The sequence below is a fragment of the Podarcis tiliguerta genome, assembly GCF_965153285.1.
Source record: "Podarcis tiliguerta genome assembly, chromosome: 8".
Taxonomy (NCBI): domain Eukaryota; kingdom Metazoa; phylum Chordata; class Lepidosauria; order Squamata; family Lacertidae; genus Podarcis; species Podarcis tiliguerta.
In genome coordinates this window covers 54794104-54813312 of record NC_139541.1, presented here as the reverse complement: position 1 = coordinate 54813312, position 19209 = coordinate 54794104, and the positions used below count along the sequence as shown (strand labels likewise).

Genomic DNA, 19209 nt, shown 5'->3' with positions numbered 1-19209 from the left:
GATCCCTCCCTTACCCATTAAGTAAAGACTGGTGTTTCTCTTTCTAAACCAGAGATGGGGAACTTGTGGTTCAACAGACGTTGGTAGACTCCAGCTCCCCTTAGCTACAGTTAGCATGGACAAAGGGAACTGTAGCCCAAGGACATCTAGAGAGCCACAGGTTCCTCATCCCTGCTCTAAGCAGACCTGTGGTGGTGGAGTCCCAACTTCTGCTTGGCATCTTTAAGGCACTGTTGGCATTTTCATACAGCACCACACATTAAGGAAGACAAGAGAGACAGGTTTTCTAGCATCACCTTTGTGCCTCAGGAGGACCTGAAAGCCACATCACTAGAGAGGCTGGAGGAGGACGAGGGTTTGTTAAAGGGAAAATTGCTAGGAGCTGAGCAACACTGAACCCTTGGAGGTATCATATAAACCTGTCAGCTGATATGAATAAAGAAGCTCTTACCTGGGGGTAATAGAAGACACTGGTGCTACAATAGGGACAAAACATATAGGGTTGGCTAGTTTGCGAATGTAAATAAGATTGTCCTCTCACAAACGTCCCAGATTTGGATGCCATTACAGATGCAGCTTGTCACGCTGGCCACGTGACCCGGAAGTGTCTGCGGACAGCGCTGGCTCCCGGCCTCTAGAGTGAGATGAGCGCACAACCCTAGAGTCTGTCAAGACTGGCCCATACGGGCAGGGGTACCTTTACCTTTACCTATGGATGGATATTGTCAAAGAGCAAGAAGTGACTCTTGGTTCATTGTCCACAAGGCTAGGAAGGGAATGGGCCAGGCTGGCTTGGGCTGAGCTTTCAGCCTAGGATTCCCTGCCCTGGAGACCATCAGCAGAGAGAAGGCCAGGATGCATTGTGATGCAAGCATAGCCCTTCCGAGTCACAATGCCGCTGAGCCGCTGCCTCCCTCTGGGCTCCGTCCCAGCCTGCCCTTTGCAATAGGCGCTTCAACCTGCCCAGTAGACTCTTAGGGAGCACTCCTCCGCCTTTGATAGGTAAGGCTGGGACGGAGGAGCCAAGGGCAAGACAGAAGAATGGGCCGGCCCAGGATGCCAGACTCCAGGCACCCCATGGTGGGGCCACCCAAACAATACTCAACCAAAGCAGGAGTGGAACCAGTCGGCCCTGTCATGAGGCAGAGTGGAGCGACCACCTCAGGTGGTAGATTCTGGGGGGCAGTGGCAATAGCAGTGGTCCCTCAGATGCTGCTCCTTAACACCCCAAGCTGTACCCCTTGGTTGGAGTTGTTCATGCTATGTGGTCTGCCCTGCCCCCTCCCAAACTAACCTGGAGCCTTGGGTGCAGCAGAGGACACCACCCTGTTGCTTGTGATTCACTTGCAAGCCCAGCAACTTTCCTCTGCGGGAGTGGGTAGCGGCTTTCCTCTTGCCCTTTGCCTTGGGAGCAGTGAAATGTATTGGGCTGGGCTGGCCTGGAGTCCGTTTAGAGTGCCTGGGGCGAACTTTTCTCCACACCAGGAAAAGGCCTCCCCTGCACAATTTCTGTGTCAGGTTTCGGTTGAAGGTACAAGGTGAAGTTGTTTTAAATAATGTTGCAGCCATACTGTAGTGCGTGGGGGGACGGGACAGGAACAGGAAGACAGACACTTACCTTCCTGGCAGCTGAAGTATGGGGTTGGCTGGGGCTTCCAGGCAGCTTCTGGCACCCCTCTGAGCTCTTTCATACATGGTCAGAAATGTAGAACTGTTGCATGTTTAGCGATGCACAAATACATGGGATCCACTCCCCCTTGTGAACACACTATTGCTGCATTTCCAATCACATAAACCAGATTCTCTCTTGCTCCCCTCCCTTTCTGTGACTCGCATATCAATGTATTATCTAAGCAGGCAGCATATACAAAAACACTGTAGACATTAAGAGTATTTTTCAAAAGATCACAACCCTAAAACGAACCAATGGAGTAAAGAATTCATTGGTATCGGCAGATATGTCTTCTGAGCAGCCACTTGTGAGGCCTGAGAGTGGGGCAGGGGACCCTCAGAAGAACCAGGAGCTTCCTAGGATGGTGTGTGATGCTCCTTGAGTTGCTTACGCAGCTGGCATTTTGGAGTAGGTGGATGGGCCTGGCGCAGGGGCAGAGGGATGTCCCACTGAACACTTCTCTTCCATAGACAGGTCTGGGGCTCGGACATGAGCTCCCAAGAGACCCCACAAGCTCGGAGATTTCCAATAGAGGCAGGAGATTCTCCCAGCCTGGCGACTGCCCCCGAAACACAGGAGCCAGTTGCCCCTGAGCGCACTGCAACAAGGTAAGGAAACGTTTCACAGCGGGACAGGCAGGATTCAACCCTGACACCACATCTGAAGGAGAAGGGCTGTGGTGGCTCAGTTGGCAGAGCATTTCCTTTGCACACAGAAGGTCCCAGGTTTAGTCTCTGCTATAGCCAAGCAGGTCTGGAAACTGCCCTTCCCTCAATCCCTGGAGAGCCACTGCCAGTCAGCATAGATGATAATGGGCTAGATGGACTTCAACAAAGGCAGGTTCCTGTTTCCCTAACCTGCCACTCCTCCTCTTTCTGTGGAGAGCAGGTGCTAACCCGTCTTCTATTGCATCGAGCAGCCAAGTGTATGAGGGAATCTGCCTCTGAAAATATGGGTGGACAGAACTAGTTACAGTGGTACCTCGGGTTACATACGCTTCAGGTTATAGATGCTTCAGGTTACAGACTCTGCTAACCCAGAAACAGTACCTCAGGTTAAGAACTTTGCTTCAGGATATGAATAGAAATCGTGCTCCAGCGGTGCGGCGGCAGCGGGAGTCCCCATTAGCTAAAGTGGTGCTTCAGGTTAAGAACAGTTTCAGGTTAAGAACAGACTTCCAGAATGAATTAAGTACTTAACCCGAGGTACCACTGTACACCCAAACCATCAGGCAGCGTGGAAGAAATGACACTAAACTTGCTCTGGATCATCTTTTGGTAATTTAGCAGCAAATTACTTCTAGTCATATGCAAACCTCACAGGGCTCAGTCAACAGTTGTCAGTTGCCAGCCTGACTGCAGCTTATGCAGAGACCAGATGAAAGGCTGTTAGACTAAATTAGCTGATGACGGATAGAAATGGTCAAGAAAATATGTGTGGAGTGGATAAAATATATTATTTTCCTGGTGGTAGGGAGACTAACAGGCAATAGATGTCTACAGAAAGTATAAGACTATGACCACGGAGACCAGGGGTCAAACCCCCTCTCGGCCATAAAGCTCACTAGGTGACCTTGGGCCAGTCACTCACTTTCAGCCTAACCTAACTCACAGGGTTGTTGTGAGGATAAAATGGGAGTGGAGAACCATGTAAGCCACCTTGATCTCTTGGGAGGAAACGTGGGATCCAAATATAAATAGTAATGATTAAGAACAACAACTGTACTGTGCTTTGTCACGCTCTCTGTGCAGCATTTTGAAGGTAGATGGGAAAATCTGGAATTGACGTTCCGCTGGCCTACAATGTTTTGATGCCTGAAGTGGCAAATCCAGATCTGTATCCCCCCCCCCGCCATGTGCTAATTAATATATTTAAATTAGTCCAGTGGGGCTTGTGCAAGCAAATATCCAGCTGTCCTCAACTTGGTTCCCTCCTGATGTTTTGGACTACAACTCAAATCAGAGGTTGATGGGAGATGTCCAAAACATCAAGGGGGGGCGGGGAGGGGGGAAAGGTTAAGCAGCCCTTCCCATTCTGCTGCTCCTAGTGGTTTCCTAAATGTGTCCCCAAAGGTAAGACTTGGTGCAACAATGATAACTAGAGGAATCTGTCCTTGTCTTGAGCACCTCCCATCATGGGTCCTGGTGAATTGCACCCACTTACTAGCTCCACACATGGAAACGATTGCCTGTGTTAGTAAAGTGGAGCACCTAATTGGAACTTGGATTTTATTTTATTTTAAATAGAATGACATTCTGGGACACATTCCATTTTGCATAGTGCATATGAATATGCAGCTCCTAACAAATGCAGGGATCAACTCTCTCTGTCTTTTGGGCAGGCAGCTGCGAAGATGTCCAGGGTGCCACTGCCTGACCCTGCCCAACGTCCCCATTGACGTCTACATTGCCATGGGTGGGAGCCACAGGCCACGAACCACCTGAAGGCTCCCCTAGGTCGGGCTCGAGTGCTGAGGCCACAGCGGCTGTCCCAGGAAACACACTGACAGCCGGACAACAGCAAAGCAAGCCACACAGAACAGTGACGCACATTTTAATAAAAGGACACCTTAAAATGTTTCTGTGGGTGTCCTTCCTGGAGTTCTGCTTCGTTTCTCTCTGTTGCTGCTCCCCTCCCCGTATCCACCCTGCAGTGGGGAGTGGAATCAGCCCCGGGATATGCAGGTAATAAAAGGGTGCAACTGGACCTTTCCCTCCCTGATGCGTAAGCCCAGCCAGCTGCCATGACCACCCTGTCCCCAAACCCTTACTGGAATTTGGAGGGATAGCTTCTCTGTCAGAGAGCTTTATTTGCATGAAAGCTCAAACACTTACTCTCTTAAAAAATTAATTCTGCCCATGCTGCTAACACTCAGTTCTGCTATGCCTCGGAGGCTGTGAAAGCACTAAAGCAGTGTCCGGGGTCAGTAATGGATGACGGCTAATAAACAGGCTCCACACTAAGAGGATGGCAGTGATGTTGGTGGATGGCTCATCTGAGTGGAAAAGTTTGGGTTGGATGAGATTGTGCATACAAACACACCTGAGGCAGGTTCACAGCCTGAGTGGCACAAGGGGTCAATGGGTGTGGTTGTTAACCAGAAGGTTGGTGGTTTGAGCCCTCCCAGGGATAGCTGCAAGCAGGATTTTTGCATTGTGGGGCAGAAGGGGGGATTAAAGACAATCCAAGTAGCACATCTGACATAAAATGATCCCCATCTAACCTGCCCCATTCTGCAACAGAAATAATCTGAGCCATGTTTGTCTACACTATTAACCTCCAGGCTAGACTACTGCAGTGTGTTACATAACGGGCTGTCTTTGCAGACTTCTGAGAAACTTCCGCCAGTTCAAAATACAGTAGTGAGGTTAATAACTTGGCCCAGCTGAAATGAACTTTTAAAACTTGTTCTCAAGCAGCTCTACTGGGTGCCAGTTTGTGGTGAGCACTATTTAATTGGTATCTAAAAGGCCACACAGGAGACTGCCTAAATGCTACAACCATTTGCTGAGACCCCCCTGGTGGGTGGCAGGTGGCTTTGCATTCATAGCCTTTCACATGTGCAACACCCCCCCCACCCCATTTTTAAATAGATGCTCTGTTTTGTATTGTTTTTGGGTACCAAAGGTGAGCACAAAATATTCTAATAAAGGAAGGAGCTAGTGCCCAACTGAATACTGCACTCTTTAGCTGTTTTTTACTTCATTTCGAAAGAGGCACTTCAAAAAAGTTGTGGGTTTTTTATTTTTAGATTCTATGTGTGCAGTCTTCACCTTAGAAGAGATGGTCCCTCCTGCACAGGAGACAAAGAGTGGTAACTTGAAAGGGTAAATGATTTGTTGCGGCACAAGATTTCATGACCTACGGTCAACTTCATCTGATGCATAATGTTCTGACCTATAATTCAGAGTAACACAAAAGGTTATACCATAATAAATGTGTTAGCCTTTAGGTGCCACAAGACTCTTTGTGCTGCAAGAGGATAACATATTGCTGGAAATAATTTTGTGATGGTGCTTAAAGTTCTTGTATTTTTAAAGCACTGACTCTCATCAAATACAAACACACCCACCCCGCCTTATCACTTTACGCAGCGGAGGAAGCGGGCTCTCCTCGCCTAAGGAAATTCAGGCCACAACAAAAACTGCCTCCTTCGAAGCGGCCACCAGATGCCCGTCTCCTTTCGCTGCCACGGCCTGCCCGGCCTGGATTTCACCCGCTCCTGCATCCCGCCCGAAGCGCTCTGTCTCTGTCCCGGTCTCAAGCCGGTCTCTTCCTCCTCGCCCCGCCCACCTCCCCACGCCCCGCCCTCAGCTCCGCCCAACTGTCTCTTTAAAAAAGGGGCGTGCTCAGGGAAGGGGCCGGTCTCGGGCGCTCGGTGCCACCGAGGCTTTCTGTCCCGCTTCGGCCGCCGTCGGCTTCCCTTTCGGCCCCGTCCTCCGCCTCCCGGCGCGTCCGCTTGGCCCACCGCTCCGGCCCCGCCCGCCATATTGCCGCCGCCGCCTTTGGAGGGAAGAGAGAGCGACGGACGCACGCAGGCATGGGTGAGGCTAAGCGCTCGGCGGGGAGGGCCTGCGCCGGGCATGGGGCGCCTCCTCGGGCGCCTCTCTCTCCCCCTCTCTGGGCTCCCGGGGTGGGCGGCGAGGGGGTCTCCTCCCTTCCTTGAGGGCCTCTTCGGCCCTTCTCTCCCGGGTCTCCTCCGCACCCCAGTCCGGCCTCTGGCTTCGCTGCTCCAGCGAGGCCTTCGCGCTCAGTCTCTTGAACGTGGGGCGGGGGCTCCGCTGAGGCCGGGGCTGTATTCTGCTGCCCTTCTGGGCCGCCTCTAAGCAGCAGGAGGAGGAGGGAGTCTCCCCCGTCTCCCTCCGCGGCTGAGTTTGAGGCAGGAGAGAAGTGCCAGCCCTTCACGATACGTCTGTGTGTGAGGGGAGATATATAAATAACCCAACAGGAGGGCGGGTCGTCGGGCGATTCCCCCTCCTCGGCTTCTTCCTCCCTTTCCGGCAGCTCCCACTGCTGCTCCCCTGCGCCCACGCCCCTGGCTCCAGGTATTCCGACCGTGCGGCGTGGCTTCGGCCCCAGTTCTAGCCCTTCCTTCCCTTGGGGCGGGTGGGTGAGGTGTCCCCAGTTCTCCTCCCTACGGGCGAGGTGCTCCATCTCGCGCCAAGAGGCAGCGCTTGTTAGGTGTCCGTCTCTTTCCCTCTCTGTGGGCTAGGAAGGCCCTCCGTCGGTGTCCCTGTCGGCATTCGGGGCTTTGCTTTCTGCGCCCGGGAGTCGTGCGTTCTCCCTCCCCAACCCAAAAGTCCCTGGTATCCTGTGGCGTTGACTGGTTTGGTTGAGGTAGTTCTTTCCCGCTTCTCTGGCTTCCAGATTTATTTATTTATTTATATTTATTGATTGCATTTATATACCACCTTTCCTTCAAAGGAGCTGAAAGTGGCACACATTAGGGTCTCTCACTACTACTTTAATTCCCACAACAACCCTGTGAGGTAGATAAGGCTGAGAGTAAGTGACTGGCTCAAGTTCACCCAGTCAGCTTCCTGGCTGAGTGGGGGATTCAAACCTTGGTATTCCAAGTCATAGTCCAGCATGCTAACCATTATACCAAATTTGTTCTTATGTTAAGTACAGTACATCAGAAGGTGGATATTGGGAGTATTTTGAGGGCCTGTGTGGCTCTAAATTTACATTCCTGCCCTTGATAAACTTCTACTTGGCTTTTATTGAGGTCTTCCTGGGCGTGCAAACCTCTTTTTGAGTCTGTTCACACAGCATGACAAGTGCACTCCGGGGCTAATTTTGCAGAGTAACAATATGAAACAGTAAAGAAAGTTTCCATGGGCAGTCACTCTGACATATTGGTGGTATCTGAAATTATTTTACTTTCTTCTGAATGTGTAGTAAGATACAAGTTGTTGCCTTATACCAGGGATGGGAAAGGTGGCAGTCACTTGTTCCTGGATTCCCAGTTCCATAATCCCCAATTTTGGGCCATGGGGCTGATGGTGATGTGACTTGTACTCCCAACATTATCTGGAGGGCCACAGCTTCCCTATCTCTTCCTTATACCAGCTACCTTAGTGGACATTCTGGCCCTGGGCAGAGGGTTTTCCCAGTCCTGATACCTGAAACCCAATGTGTTGAAATTCTGGGGATTTAACCTGGGATCTTCTGCATGGGAAGATCATCCCTGTTACAGCCTTTCAGAGCTGTGCTGCTTCCTCTAAACCCCAAAACCATCTTTGGCTTTTACTTTGGATTATTTATCCTTATTACTTCTGCAGTGATATCAAAGTGGTATTAATAGCTACTCTTAATAGTCTTCATACATTAGATGAAACTCTGTGTTTGCAGAGGAGGACTGAGGTTTTGCATCTCTCTACCCCCCAAAATTACAAAAGTAATTTTGTCCTGCAAAAATTACTTACCCACCTGTTCTCGCACGCTGGTGGTCATTGCAGGCACAGTGAGAACATTAAAAAGTGCAACAGCACACCAACTGTTCCAGTTAACAATTTCCCTGAGTAGAGGAGATCTGAACTCTCTACAAGTGATTATTACAAGTTGGCAAAATAATTAGAGTAGGCAGCAACATCTGGTTTCTGAGGCCCAGTAGCAGAAGATGTGAGGAGGTTGCTGTTATGCAAATCCACTGACAGGAGTGCCATATCTGCTCAGCCAGCACATTTGCCCAGCACTGATCTCCCCATTCCTCCTTGTAAGCAGCAGCAGCAGCAGCAGCTCTGCTGCCAGGAGGTCAGATAAGCACTGCTCAGGTTCATCACTCTCTGCTTGGTTTCTGCATCTTACTTAAGTTCTAGGTTAAACGTTGACTTAAGGAAGTTGGAAAAGTCTGTGCGTGTCAAAATTGGATGGCCACATCCATATAATTTCAGCTCCAGTTTCGGGGGATGCATGTGCAGCTTCAGCACTAATCCTCAGGGTGGGAAATTAAAACCTTCTATCTGAGACGTTGGTGAGCTGCAGCAAGTTGAAGTACAGGCAGTGACCATTTAGGTACGTCTGATATGTGTGCAACTGCACACACATGCATCACATCGAACTCGGAAGTGTCACAAAAGGGACAGGGCAGGGCAGCTGGAACATAACCTCCATGCAAATTGGTTGCTGACTGTACAGGGTTAGAGAGCGCAATGGCCTGACTGTATAAGGCAACTTCTTATATTCATATGTTTTCTGTGCATAGGATGGCTTTGTCCTTCCTGCCAGTCCATGTGGAAAAGGGAGTATTGCCAAACCACCTCAAAAGCAGGCATTCTGAATAGGTAGTTCCCGCACTTGCAAACTATGAAGGAATCTGTTCCCTGATTATCCTCTGACTTTTACTTGTATCACATATGTAGTAAAAAGCAGTAAAGTAGAACAGCAAAATGGGATCACGTATTGCTGCTGTTTAAAGAACTGCACAGGTTGCCTTTTTGATACTGGGGCCAATTCAAGGTGTTGGGACTGGTGTATAAAGCCCTGAACAACTTAAGACACAAGTATTTAACGGAGCACCTCTTTCAATAACTATTGATCTGTGTTTTGAGAACTGTGAGGTAGGCCTGGACGATACTCTGTTTTCAGCATCGTGACAGAATATCAGTAGTTAAACATTGCAATATACTGATATACCATGATGGATGGAGCTGTGTAGAGGCATTGGCTGGCTTCATGGTTTTCCCTGCATTGTGATTTTTGTATAGAACACACACATCGTGATTCATGAAATATTGCCAAGTCAAAAATTATGAAACTGATATAACAATATGGATTTCACACCAGTTTGGGGCGATATATCAATATATCGGCCAGCCCTATTACGAGGGAACTCCTGTTTGTCCTGTCAGCACTTGTATTTTGTTGAGTGGTGACGCGAGATGGGGCCTTCTTGGTTGCAGCACCTCAGTTGTGGAATTACGGTAGCTTCCTGTGGATGCCCCCTTCATTGATAAATTTCCAGTTTTAGTTGAAGCTGCATCTATTCCTTCAGGTCTTCGGGAGATGAATGTTATCTGGAACTGAGCAGTTTGTAATTGGTTTGTGCTGTACTAAAGTATTCATGGTTGTAAAGTATTCATAGTTGTTGCTTTTTTCAAAGTAGTACATTTTATACTGTATTTTATTTTATTGTATTTGTATACTTTCCTGGGGGCCTATGAACAGCTATTCAGAGATGAAATAATGATAAAGCATGATCTTCCTAGCATCCTGATAATTTTATTTTCTACAGAGAAGGCTTTTTGTCTAATATGATTCCATTTGAGGAGTCTGGGGCCAAGGTTCCTAATCTTCTTAAGAATATGTAAGTTCTTCTTTTGGCCCTAAAACAGCTTACAGTAAAATAAAACAATTAACAAATTAAACATCCCAGATAAGGGGAAATACACCTAAAATCAAGGGCAAGGTGGATTCAAATCAAAACTCATTCAGGCAGCTGAAGGAAAAGAAATGGTGGAAGAGTTGTAGTGTTAAGTAGTTAAATTTGTCTGGAGTACTTTAGGAGTACATTTGGTATACAGTCATACTTCGAGTTGAATGCGCTTCGGGTTTCACTGCATGCGAATGGGGCTCCGGAACTGATCCTGTTCGCATCCCGTGGTACCACTGTACTGTACTGGCAATAGTCTATTCCTTGGTTGCTGCAGTATTTCAGTTGGTCTTTGTAACAGTGTATCAGTTGCTGGAAGAGCACCTAATGCACATAGCAAGGGTTGAACAGGGCTGAGCCAGGGTCCTGCCTGTAGTTGAGAGACTGAGAACATCAAATCAGCACTGAGCCAGGAAGTCACCAGTTCAGAGTTCACCTCATCAGGTTGTCTTAGGCAGGATGTTGTTCTCATAGGCTTCCTGCCTCACCTCATTGTGCTGAGAAAGTTAGCCTACCTTGTGGAGGGCTGTAAGAATTTTTGTGGGTGTGTAAATGCTGAGTTTTTATTGTTGCTTGATAGTTGTTGCTGTTGATTCCCATAAATTTGAAATTGGGGACAGATAATTTATATCACTTCCAAAACTGTGTTAAGTAAAACCCTAATCTGTTTAGGTGCTGCTAGGAAGGCAGGGCAGATGAATGCCTGGACACTTGCAAAGTAGCAGTTAGTAGCAGTGGATGACACAGCTCCTAAAATGTGGGTTCAGCTGTAGGCTGTTTGGTAGATGCATTGAAGATGCACCTTCAGCTACTTGTCATAGTTAAGGATTGCTTGCTGCTATCAAGCAAGATACTTTGAGAGTACAAAGCAATTCATACATTATCTCAGTGATCCCTAAGCAGCCCTAAAGCAGCCCTATACTACCTTAAAAATGGATTTATTGTGGCATATGTTTTTGTAATGTGACATGAACTACACAATCTTAGTCTTCAGATGTTGCAAAACTTTGCTTCAACACACTAACGCGGCTACTTCTCTGGAATTCACAGCAGTCACTGCAGATCAATATTATTCCCATATTGCAGTGCTTGTACATGTAGGAGTGAGGCTGAGAGAATAGTGGCTTGCACACCTTTTCGCTGCACCAGCTCTGCAATTGGGGCGTGGAAGGGAGTACTCCAGGAACACCCTGAAGGAGCCTGCAATGATGCTTAAAAGGGAAAAAATCTTATACCCTCAACTTTTGTCCATAACAACTCAAAGTGGCTAACAATAAATCAATTAAACCAACTAAATGTAATAAAAAATTGCCACACACTATGGCTGATGGTCCAGCCATGGTGTAGACTAGTGACATGTGGCCCTGACTTCCTGCTCCTACTTTAGTGACAAGACCATGAGACAGAGTAGGGTGGTTGCACATCCATGAACTAAACCCTGTTGTTTGGTAATTGATCACCACCCACATAACTGCACTAGTCATTTTGTTTGGTCTGGGTCTCCTTGGATTTAGCTACCTTGGTTGTAACTTCTGCCATTATAATGCAGTTGTCAAAACTCAGATAATGTGTGATCTGATTAGGTGGACTGTATCTGTCTAAGCCCCACCGATATTGTGTGACACAGAGCTGGAAACATTTCAGACACCCAGATGTTGAGACATTTGGATATTGCCACCTCTAGATGGGATGATGGCCTCCATCACCGTCTTTTATAGTATATCTACATCAGGAGAGGGGACCTTCTGGTCTGTGGGCTAATCTTGGCCAGCCAGGGGATCCAATTTGGCCAACAAGGCCATTTCCCCCAAAGCAGGCCCACCCACCTATCAGCTTATGTCACAGATGATGTTAGCTGAATGGGGCAGGAGAAAAGGGTTTAATCCTGTGTTAGCTGGACTATCCTGTTCCCAGCAATGAACAAGATTGTGCAACCAATGTAGCAGGATTCAAGCCTGTTCATTAGCTGAGCAGGAGTTTAAGCCCTGTGCAAAAGTGCCCCATTGAAGCAGCTCTTGTGTGCAAGCTGGTTCAAAAAAGCTTTTGCAAAGGCTCCTGCACTCCTGTCTGATCCTCTGGAAGCTCAAATGGGAGTGCAAAGTCTCCCTCCTACCCCTTTAAGTTCCTGATATTGAAAGCTTAAGCCTCTGAGATCAAAAGCTTAAAAGTGGGGAACCGGAAGACATGCAAAGTGCAAGGTATTTTGACAGGTGGACAGCCCTGAGAGGCGGATTCTGATAAAGATCTGGCCTGTGGAGCCAAAAAGTCTCCCTACTTCTGATCTACATCTCTTACACAAGTGTGGTGGAGGTGTCCAACTGTTGATTGCTTGGCCATCATTATGTCCTAGATCTCAAAATGCTTTATTTTCCTCCCTCGTGTGGGAGCCAGCTTGGTCAGCAAAGCAGTGCATTCCACAGATGCTCATGTGCTGCTGGCTTTTGTGAGCTCACTGGGTGGGTGGGATTGAGTAAGCCAGCCGTGACCACAGCACCAGGCGAGCTGAAAGAATTGCTGGGATGAAGATGATGTTGTTGTCAGCACAGAGGGCACTGTGCCCAAAACTCTTGACTTCGGTAATCAATCTTACCATTGGGCTCAGTCCTAGTTTGCAGTGTGTGCATTTCTGTTTTTCTTTCTTTTCTTAAATTTGTCAGTCGCTTTATCTTGCCCAGGGCAGTCTAAAGCAAAGTTGCAACCAAACAAACAGCAAATCCCACATAGATACATTAAAACCAAGAGGAAAGAGAAATGCATTAAAAACAACCCACCTACTTCTAAAAGGCCACAGAAATAGTAACAGAAGACTGTGAGACATGGAAGACATGCTTCCCTGGCTTGTAGCCTTTTTTCTACCTGGCCTGGGAGGGGAAGGCCCTGACTGACTCCCGCTATAAAAGCTGAAGTTGCTGAAGATGCCGGGGACCATCTTGGTTGCCTCTTAGTGCAGACCCAGATAATCAAGTCTGAGCATCTACAGCTGCCAGCCACAGTGAACCAACATTGCCAGGATTGGCAGCAATAACAGCAGAACATGTTCTATGCTTATGATAATATTTTGTTTTCTTGCTAATTATGCTGTTTTAAATATGTGTTTGATAATTGACTTCCTTTAGCAATGTTTTCTTTTGAAATGTTTTAAGAATTTTTTTAAAAAATTAACTTTGCTGTGTTAATGTTTTATTTAGGAAAACTTTAAGGTAATATTTTAATTTCCAGTTAATTATACTACTTTTAATGTATACTTTATATTTGACTTTCTTCTGTATTGTTTTCTTCTGTATTATTTTTATTTGATGTTTTAATGTAGGTTGTAAACTTTTTTGAGATTTCCCCCCTCCCCCTCCCCCATGCCCTGCTATCAAGGCTTGCCTACACACTTCCTTATGTGCTCATGGCCGTCCTTCCTTCTAATGCCTAAAGATACTTTGGGCAATCCAGACAGGAAGGCATGTGAGGAGTGGGAATGGGTTTGATTTCACGGCCATTGCTTGCTGAGCCCTTAAAATGACATTTACCCTAGATTCCGGCGTATTAGGTGACTGGGCGTATAAGACAACTCCCCAAATTGGCAGCACCAATTTGGGGGGTCTTATACGCTTCGGCAGCTTCGCTGGGCAGCGGCAGTGGGTGGGGGGCTCTGCACTGGGAGGAAGCTGCCCGGCGAAGCTGCCCAGCGATACTAAGCCGGCTTTGCTGGGCGGCTTCCTCTCAGCGCGGAGCCCACAGCCCACTGCTGCTTCAGAAGCTGCTGCCGCCGCCGTGGGCGGCAGGCTCCGCGCCGGGAGGAAGCCAGCTGGCTTAGCATTGCTGGGCGGCTTCCTACTGATGCGGAGTGGAGTGTGCTGCTGCTGCGGCAGCTTCGGAAGCAGCAGTGGGCTCGCTGCCGGGAGGAAGCCATACCCGGTGTATAAGACGACCCCCGAATTTTAAACCTCTTTTCCGGGGTTAAAAAGACGTCTTATACGCCAGAATCGACGGTACTGGCTTTGCCTACACACATGTTCCTAAAGCAGATTGTATGTTGGGTCTGCTAAACTGGTTGCAAATAGCAAGTGGCTCAGGTATTGTTTGAATGTTGAGTTCAGCCTCTTGTGTCCCACTACATTGAAAACAGGTTCCTAGCTGTACAGGAGCCCAGTTGGTCCTGACAGGAGTCAATATTACCAGAGTTCTAATTACAGTGGTGCCCTGCAAGACGAATGCCTCGCAAGACAGAAAACCCGCTAGACGAAAGGGTTTTCCGTTTTGGAGGTGCTTCGCGGGACGAATTTGCTATGGGCTTGCTTCGCAAGACGAAAATGTCTTGCGATTCCTGGGGTTTTTTCCGCTCCCCACCCCCTTTTTCTAAGGCACTAAGCTGCTAATAGCCTTTTAGCAGCTAATCCGCTAATCCCTTAAGCCTTTAATAGCTGCTAATAGCGCTAATCCGCTAATGAACTTGCTTCGCAAGACGAAAAAACCGCTAGACGAAGAGACGGAACGGATTCTTTTCGTCTTGCGAGGCACCACTGTACTATACATGAGCCCTTTGGAGAGGTGGTAACTTTTAGGGGATGACAATTTAAATGTGTCTGTGGCTGTATGTAGAGAGTGGAGCCTCTTTGTTTCTACTGTATGGACAAAGCAGGGCTCTGCTTTCCCTTCCTGTTCCCCTTTTCTCTTACTGGCTGTAGGTACACATCTGGTAGTGGTTTTGTATTTGGCCGTGAAATTCACTATGAGCCCTGTTGGAAAGGGAATCTCTGTAAAGCAGGAGGTTGGCTCTATTTCTGACTTGGGGGAGCAGACAGAAAGCTTGACAGTTCCAAAACCACGTTGGACTGCTGGGCCACACCTTCTCAACTTGGGCAAGCACTTGCACCTTCTCTCTCACCCACCCAGTGAAATTCAGGGCACATAACTGGTTTATTTAAGTGGTATTTTTATTTTACCATTTATATTTTGCATTCTGCATTTTTTATTGATGGGTAAAAACCATCCAGAGAATACAGATATATGCATGGCAAACAGATGTAATAAAACAAATAATTGAATGACATGATTCAGATCTTCCCATCGCACATTATTTGAATGTATAGAGGGTAGTCTGAGAGGTGTTTCTGTGCCCTTATTTATTTTAGAAAAGCATTTATCAACAGCTTAGTATTTGAAAACGATCTAAGTGGTGAAAAGAAACAATGCTGTTAAAACAAAATGCAGCCTAAAACCAATTAAGGTAAAGGGACCCCTGACCATTAGGTCCAGTCGTGACCGACTTTGGGGTTGCGGCGCTCATCTCGCTTTATTGGCCGAGGGAGCCGGCGTATAGCTTCCGGGTCATGTGGCCAGCATGACTAAGCCGCTTCTGGCGAACCAGAGCAACGCACAGAAACTCCGTTTACCTTCCCGCCGGAGCAGTACCTATTTATCTACTTGCACTTTGACGTGCTTTCAAACTGCTAGGTGGGCAGGAGCAGGGACCGGGCAACGGGAGCTCACCCCCTCGCGGGGATTCGAACTGCCGACCTTCTGATCGGCAAGTCCTAGGTTCTGTGGTTTAACCCACAGCGCCACCTGTGTCCCTAAAACCAATTAAACAACTGCATGAAAGCATCTAAAAATAAATAAAACAGGGATTTGTGGGATTCAGACACATGAAACGGGATCTAAACTGGGCATGTGTCTTCTGAAGGTGTGATGGTCTTTGCATATTGAGTATGTCAGGAGAAGGCAGGCTTGAACAGAGGTGTGAGAACAGAGAAATGAGCAAGGGGGAAATCTAGTTGGTCGTTCCCTAGTGACTGCCGCATGCTTGGCACAGAGTGAGACCATCACAAAATACTCCTGCTGAATCCTGGACTTAGTTTGCATGGAGGAGCCTGCATTTTAAGCCGATGATGTCTGCAGGTGGTGTCTGCTGCCAAATTGCTCACTGGCTGCTCATACTTCCCTTGGCACCAGGAGCCAAAGATGACAAGCACTCTGTCACACTCTGCCGTCAGCTTGCCAAATTTAACTTGTGAGCCAGTCTTAATGGGTGATGGGAGCTCTGTATTGGATAGTACAGGATTTTGTCAGAGAGGTCCCTAAAATACACCTGCTGGGTATATAATTAAGAGAACTGGAGATCTGTGTGTCTATTCTCCCTTCCTTTGCAGTGCCTTAGCAATTCTCTACTGTCCCCCTCAACAGTAGTACTGTCAGATTCCGTATTTACTGGGAGCAGCTGTTTGGAACTTGGAATTTCCACAGAGCCTAGCAGGGCTTAGGATATCACTAGTCAAGATGGAAGCAAAGACTGCAAGCGAGGAGATTGCTGGATGAATTTGGGCCCAGTTTCTAGACTGGTGTGCACATCTGATTCCAAGTTGGGAGGGAATGCCAGTGTAGGAGACATGTGGGGAAGGTAGACAGCGTGTTTTGCCATCAAACTATAATGTATACTCCAGCCCTTGACTAAGTTCTTGAGCTCTAAGTGTGTACTTTGCAACCTCTGAGCTGTAGGCGCGGGATGTTACTGTGTCATGAAGGAGCAGAATCTATTCCATGCAGTTTTTGCAAGGAATGGATCCTGAGAGTGAACCTACTGCTGCTTTGTTTGCTCTCCGTGACCTCTGCACATAGTCCAGTTGTGTTGCATACTGCCTTGATGCTGGCTGGGCTAGGCTACATGATGGTCAATTGACTAGCATCACCTGTATGACTGATCTAAAGAAAGAGACCCATTTAAAAAACAGTGGTTCCATCAAAATACACCTGATATCTGCAGACAGGTGCCAAAAAGGTGACTGTTCTCAGCATTAGGGTGGTTGGGGAAGAAATCCCCCCCCCCAAAAAAACCCCCAGGTAAACCTCTGATGCAGTCTTGATTCTTTCACATTTGGCATAATATTTTTTTAAGTGATGTGGGCTGTTTCTAACATTTTGTATAGTTCTGTACAGGTGAATTTCTCTGTCCTGCTGACCCCCAGCACACCCACATTTCTTTTCCCACAAGTCCTGCTTGGGCTTCCCTTTATTGGTATGTGAGTTGGGATAAAAACACTGCTGCATTTGTCTAATCCATATGCACATTAGCTCCCACCCCCCTTCTGTCTGCTATTGAGTCTGACTCAGCAATGCAAGGCAGAGTTTTAGACATCTGGGTTTCAGCAATTACTCAGCAGAGATGATTAGTGAGGTAGGAAGCACAAAGCAGCGACATAGTTAACAGGAGACTGGAAAGCCATAGCTGAAGTTTGGACCCGGCTCTGCTGTGCTTCCTGAGTCAATTTTGGTAAAGCCTTGAGCAGCCAAGGCTACTGACCTTCAGTGAGAATGATTAGATGGGTTTATAGCTCTCCGTGTCTTCAAGGACTTAGGGTGGGTGTTGGCCTTTCTAAAAACACCAGACTTAAGTTTTGATAGGAGACAGAAGCAGGAGGGTGACGAGGGGTGAGAAAATGCAGTTGTACATAGCACTTAGATGGGTGTGGTTGGGAGTGGAGGACTAGCTTGAGCTCAAACAGTGTAGGGAAATCTGGGTTTGGGGGAGTTTTGAAGAAAGAAAGATGAGTGGTACTTCGTAGACAATTCCCAGGCAGAGGCGGCACCAAGGGAGAACAGGAAGAATTCAGGAGCAAATGATCTTAAAGAGTAGTGGAATAAGAGGTTCAAGAGCAGGGAAAAGTAACTAGCAGGATTGAGAGGGAAGTGGATCTGGGCTAGATTGTTAAAGATTTGCAGCCATTCCTTAGACATTATGTAAGTTTGTGGTGGGAACGATATTTTCCAGGAAGAGCTTTGCAGTCATCCTGAGTGAAGCAGAGCTGTCTTAGCTGCTTTATTGGTAGTTCCCCACTATAGCCCATTTGACAAGCTTCTTTTGCTGCCCAGCTTTGCAGTGAAGTTGAAAATCTTCTTTTGTGACATGTGATGTTGCTATGGAAATGGGGTGCCATTATCATGCATACCTCGTTATGACTTCATTGGTGGGGTTAAGGCCTGGGCAAAGCCTGGACCCAAAGGCTGGCTGAAAGTGGGATTGGAAGTTAAGAATTGGGTAAACAGGTGCTAGATCCTACTGGTATCATATAAAAATTCCTTTTCAGTCTCATCCTTCCCTCATTTTTCTTCAACTGCTACCTGCAGTAGCATAAGATTGAAGAAACTATCTGGCGCACTCTGCATGTTCTGTACCTGGCCAAAGGTGGAATGTTTGATCAACTTGGGTTTTGAGAGCATTCCTGTTTGGTGTTGGAGAAGTTCTCCTGGACTTATACTCTAAGAGCAGAGCTTCTAGGGTGTTCTCTGCAGGGAGGTTGGCTTTGGAACAGAAGTGGACTTTTAGGCAGCTGAGCAGCTAATCATTTTAACCATTTATGTCAGATACCTCATAATCCTTTTAGATTGAAATGAACTGCTACTCAAACTATTAAAATAACTGGGTGTAAATGAAAAATTCCAAAAAGGCATAAATGCAATATATAACCAAGAGAAGGCAAAAATTATTTTTATTGGAGACTTTGGAGAAGAAATTAGTATATTCAAAGTTACAAGACAAGGATGCCCCCTATCCCCAATGTTGTTTATAATAGTATTAGAAGTTCTATTAAAGAAAATAAGACAGGACAACCAAATAAGAGGAATAGCAGTTGGTGAGAAAAAAATATGAGCTTTCACAGATGATGTCATGATCACAACAGAAAATCCCCTACAATGCACACCCAGAATATTGGAATGTATAAACAAATATGGCAGATTAGCACGATTCAAATTAAATTATGGGAAAACAAAAATATTAGTGAAAAATATGGAAGAAAAAGATAAAGTGAAATTACAAGAAATTACAGGATTGGAAATTAAAAAGAAAATAAGGTATAGTGGAATTAATTTAACAACAAATACTATGGATTTAAGTAATGACAATTATGGGAAAACATGGAAAGAAATAAAAAATGATTTGCAAGTATGGGGAAAACTAAGTTTATCCTTATTAGGAAAAATATTGGTAATAAAAATGAACATATTACCAAGGATGATGTTTTTATTTCAAAGTATCCCAATACTAGGAGGAGAAAAATGCTTTAATAATTAGAAAAGAGATTTGGCCAAATTTGTGTGGTCAGGAAAACCCCCCGAGAATAAAACATAAAAAAATGTTAGATAAGAAGGAAAGAGGAGGATTTGGCCTCCCTGACTT

The 19209-nt window shown here is 46.7% G+C and overlaps 2 protein-coding genes across 4 annotated transcripts in view; both read left to right on the top strand.

Moving 5' to 3' along the window:
• Positions 1-1296: 1296 nt before the first annotated feature.
• On the top strand, positions 1297-4251 carry FAM229A (family with sequence similarity 229 member A; the record flags this gene model as incomplete). The annotated part of the gene is made up of 3 exons (XM_083453234.1): positions 1297-1538; positions 2143-2280; positions 4014-4251. Coding segments are annotated over 3 exons (483 nt in total), but the record flags the coding sequence as incomplete, so codon positions are not given.
• A 1717-nt stretch (positions 4252-5968) lies between these two features.
• Positions 5969-19209, top strand: part of KPNA6 (karyopherin subunit alpha 6) — a 31674-nt gene continuing 18433 nt past the window's right edge. The window contains exon 1 of one of the 3 annotated variants that reach the window (XM_083453230.1): positions 5969-6216. In XM_083453230.1, the coding sequence (XP_083309356.1) occupies positions 6213-6216 (4 nt within the window). In that variant the 5' untranslated portion in view covers positions 5969-6212. Of the gene's footprint in view, positions 6217-17998; positions 18078-19209 lie in introns of those variants that run through there. The other 2 variants (XM_083453231.1, XM_083453232.1) reach the window with 2 other exon arrangements.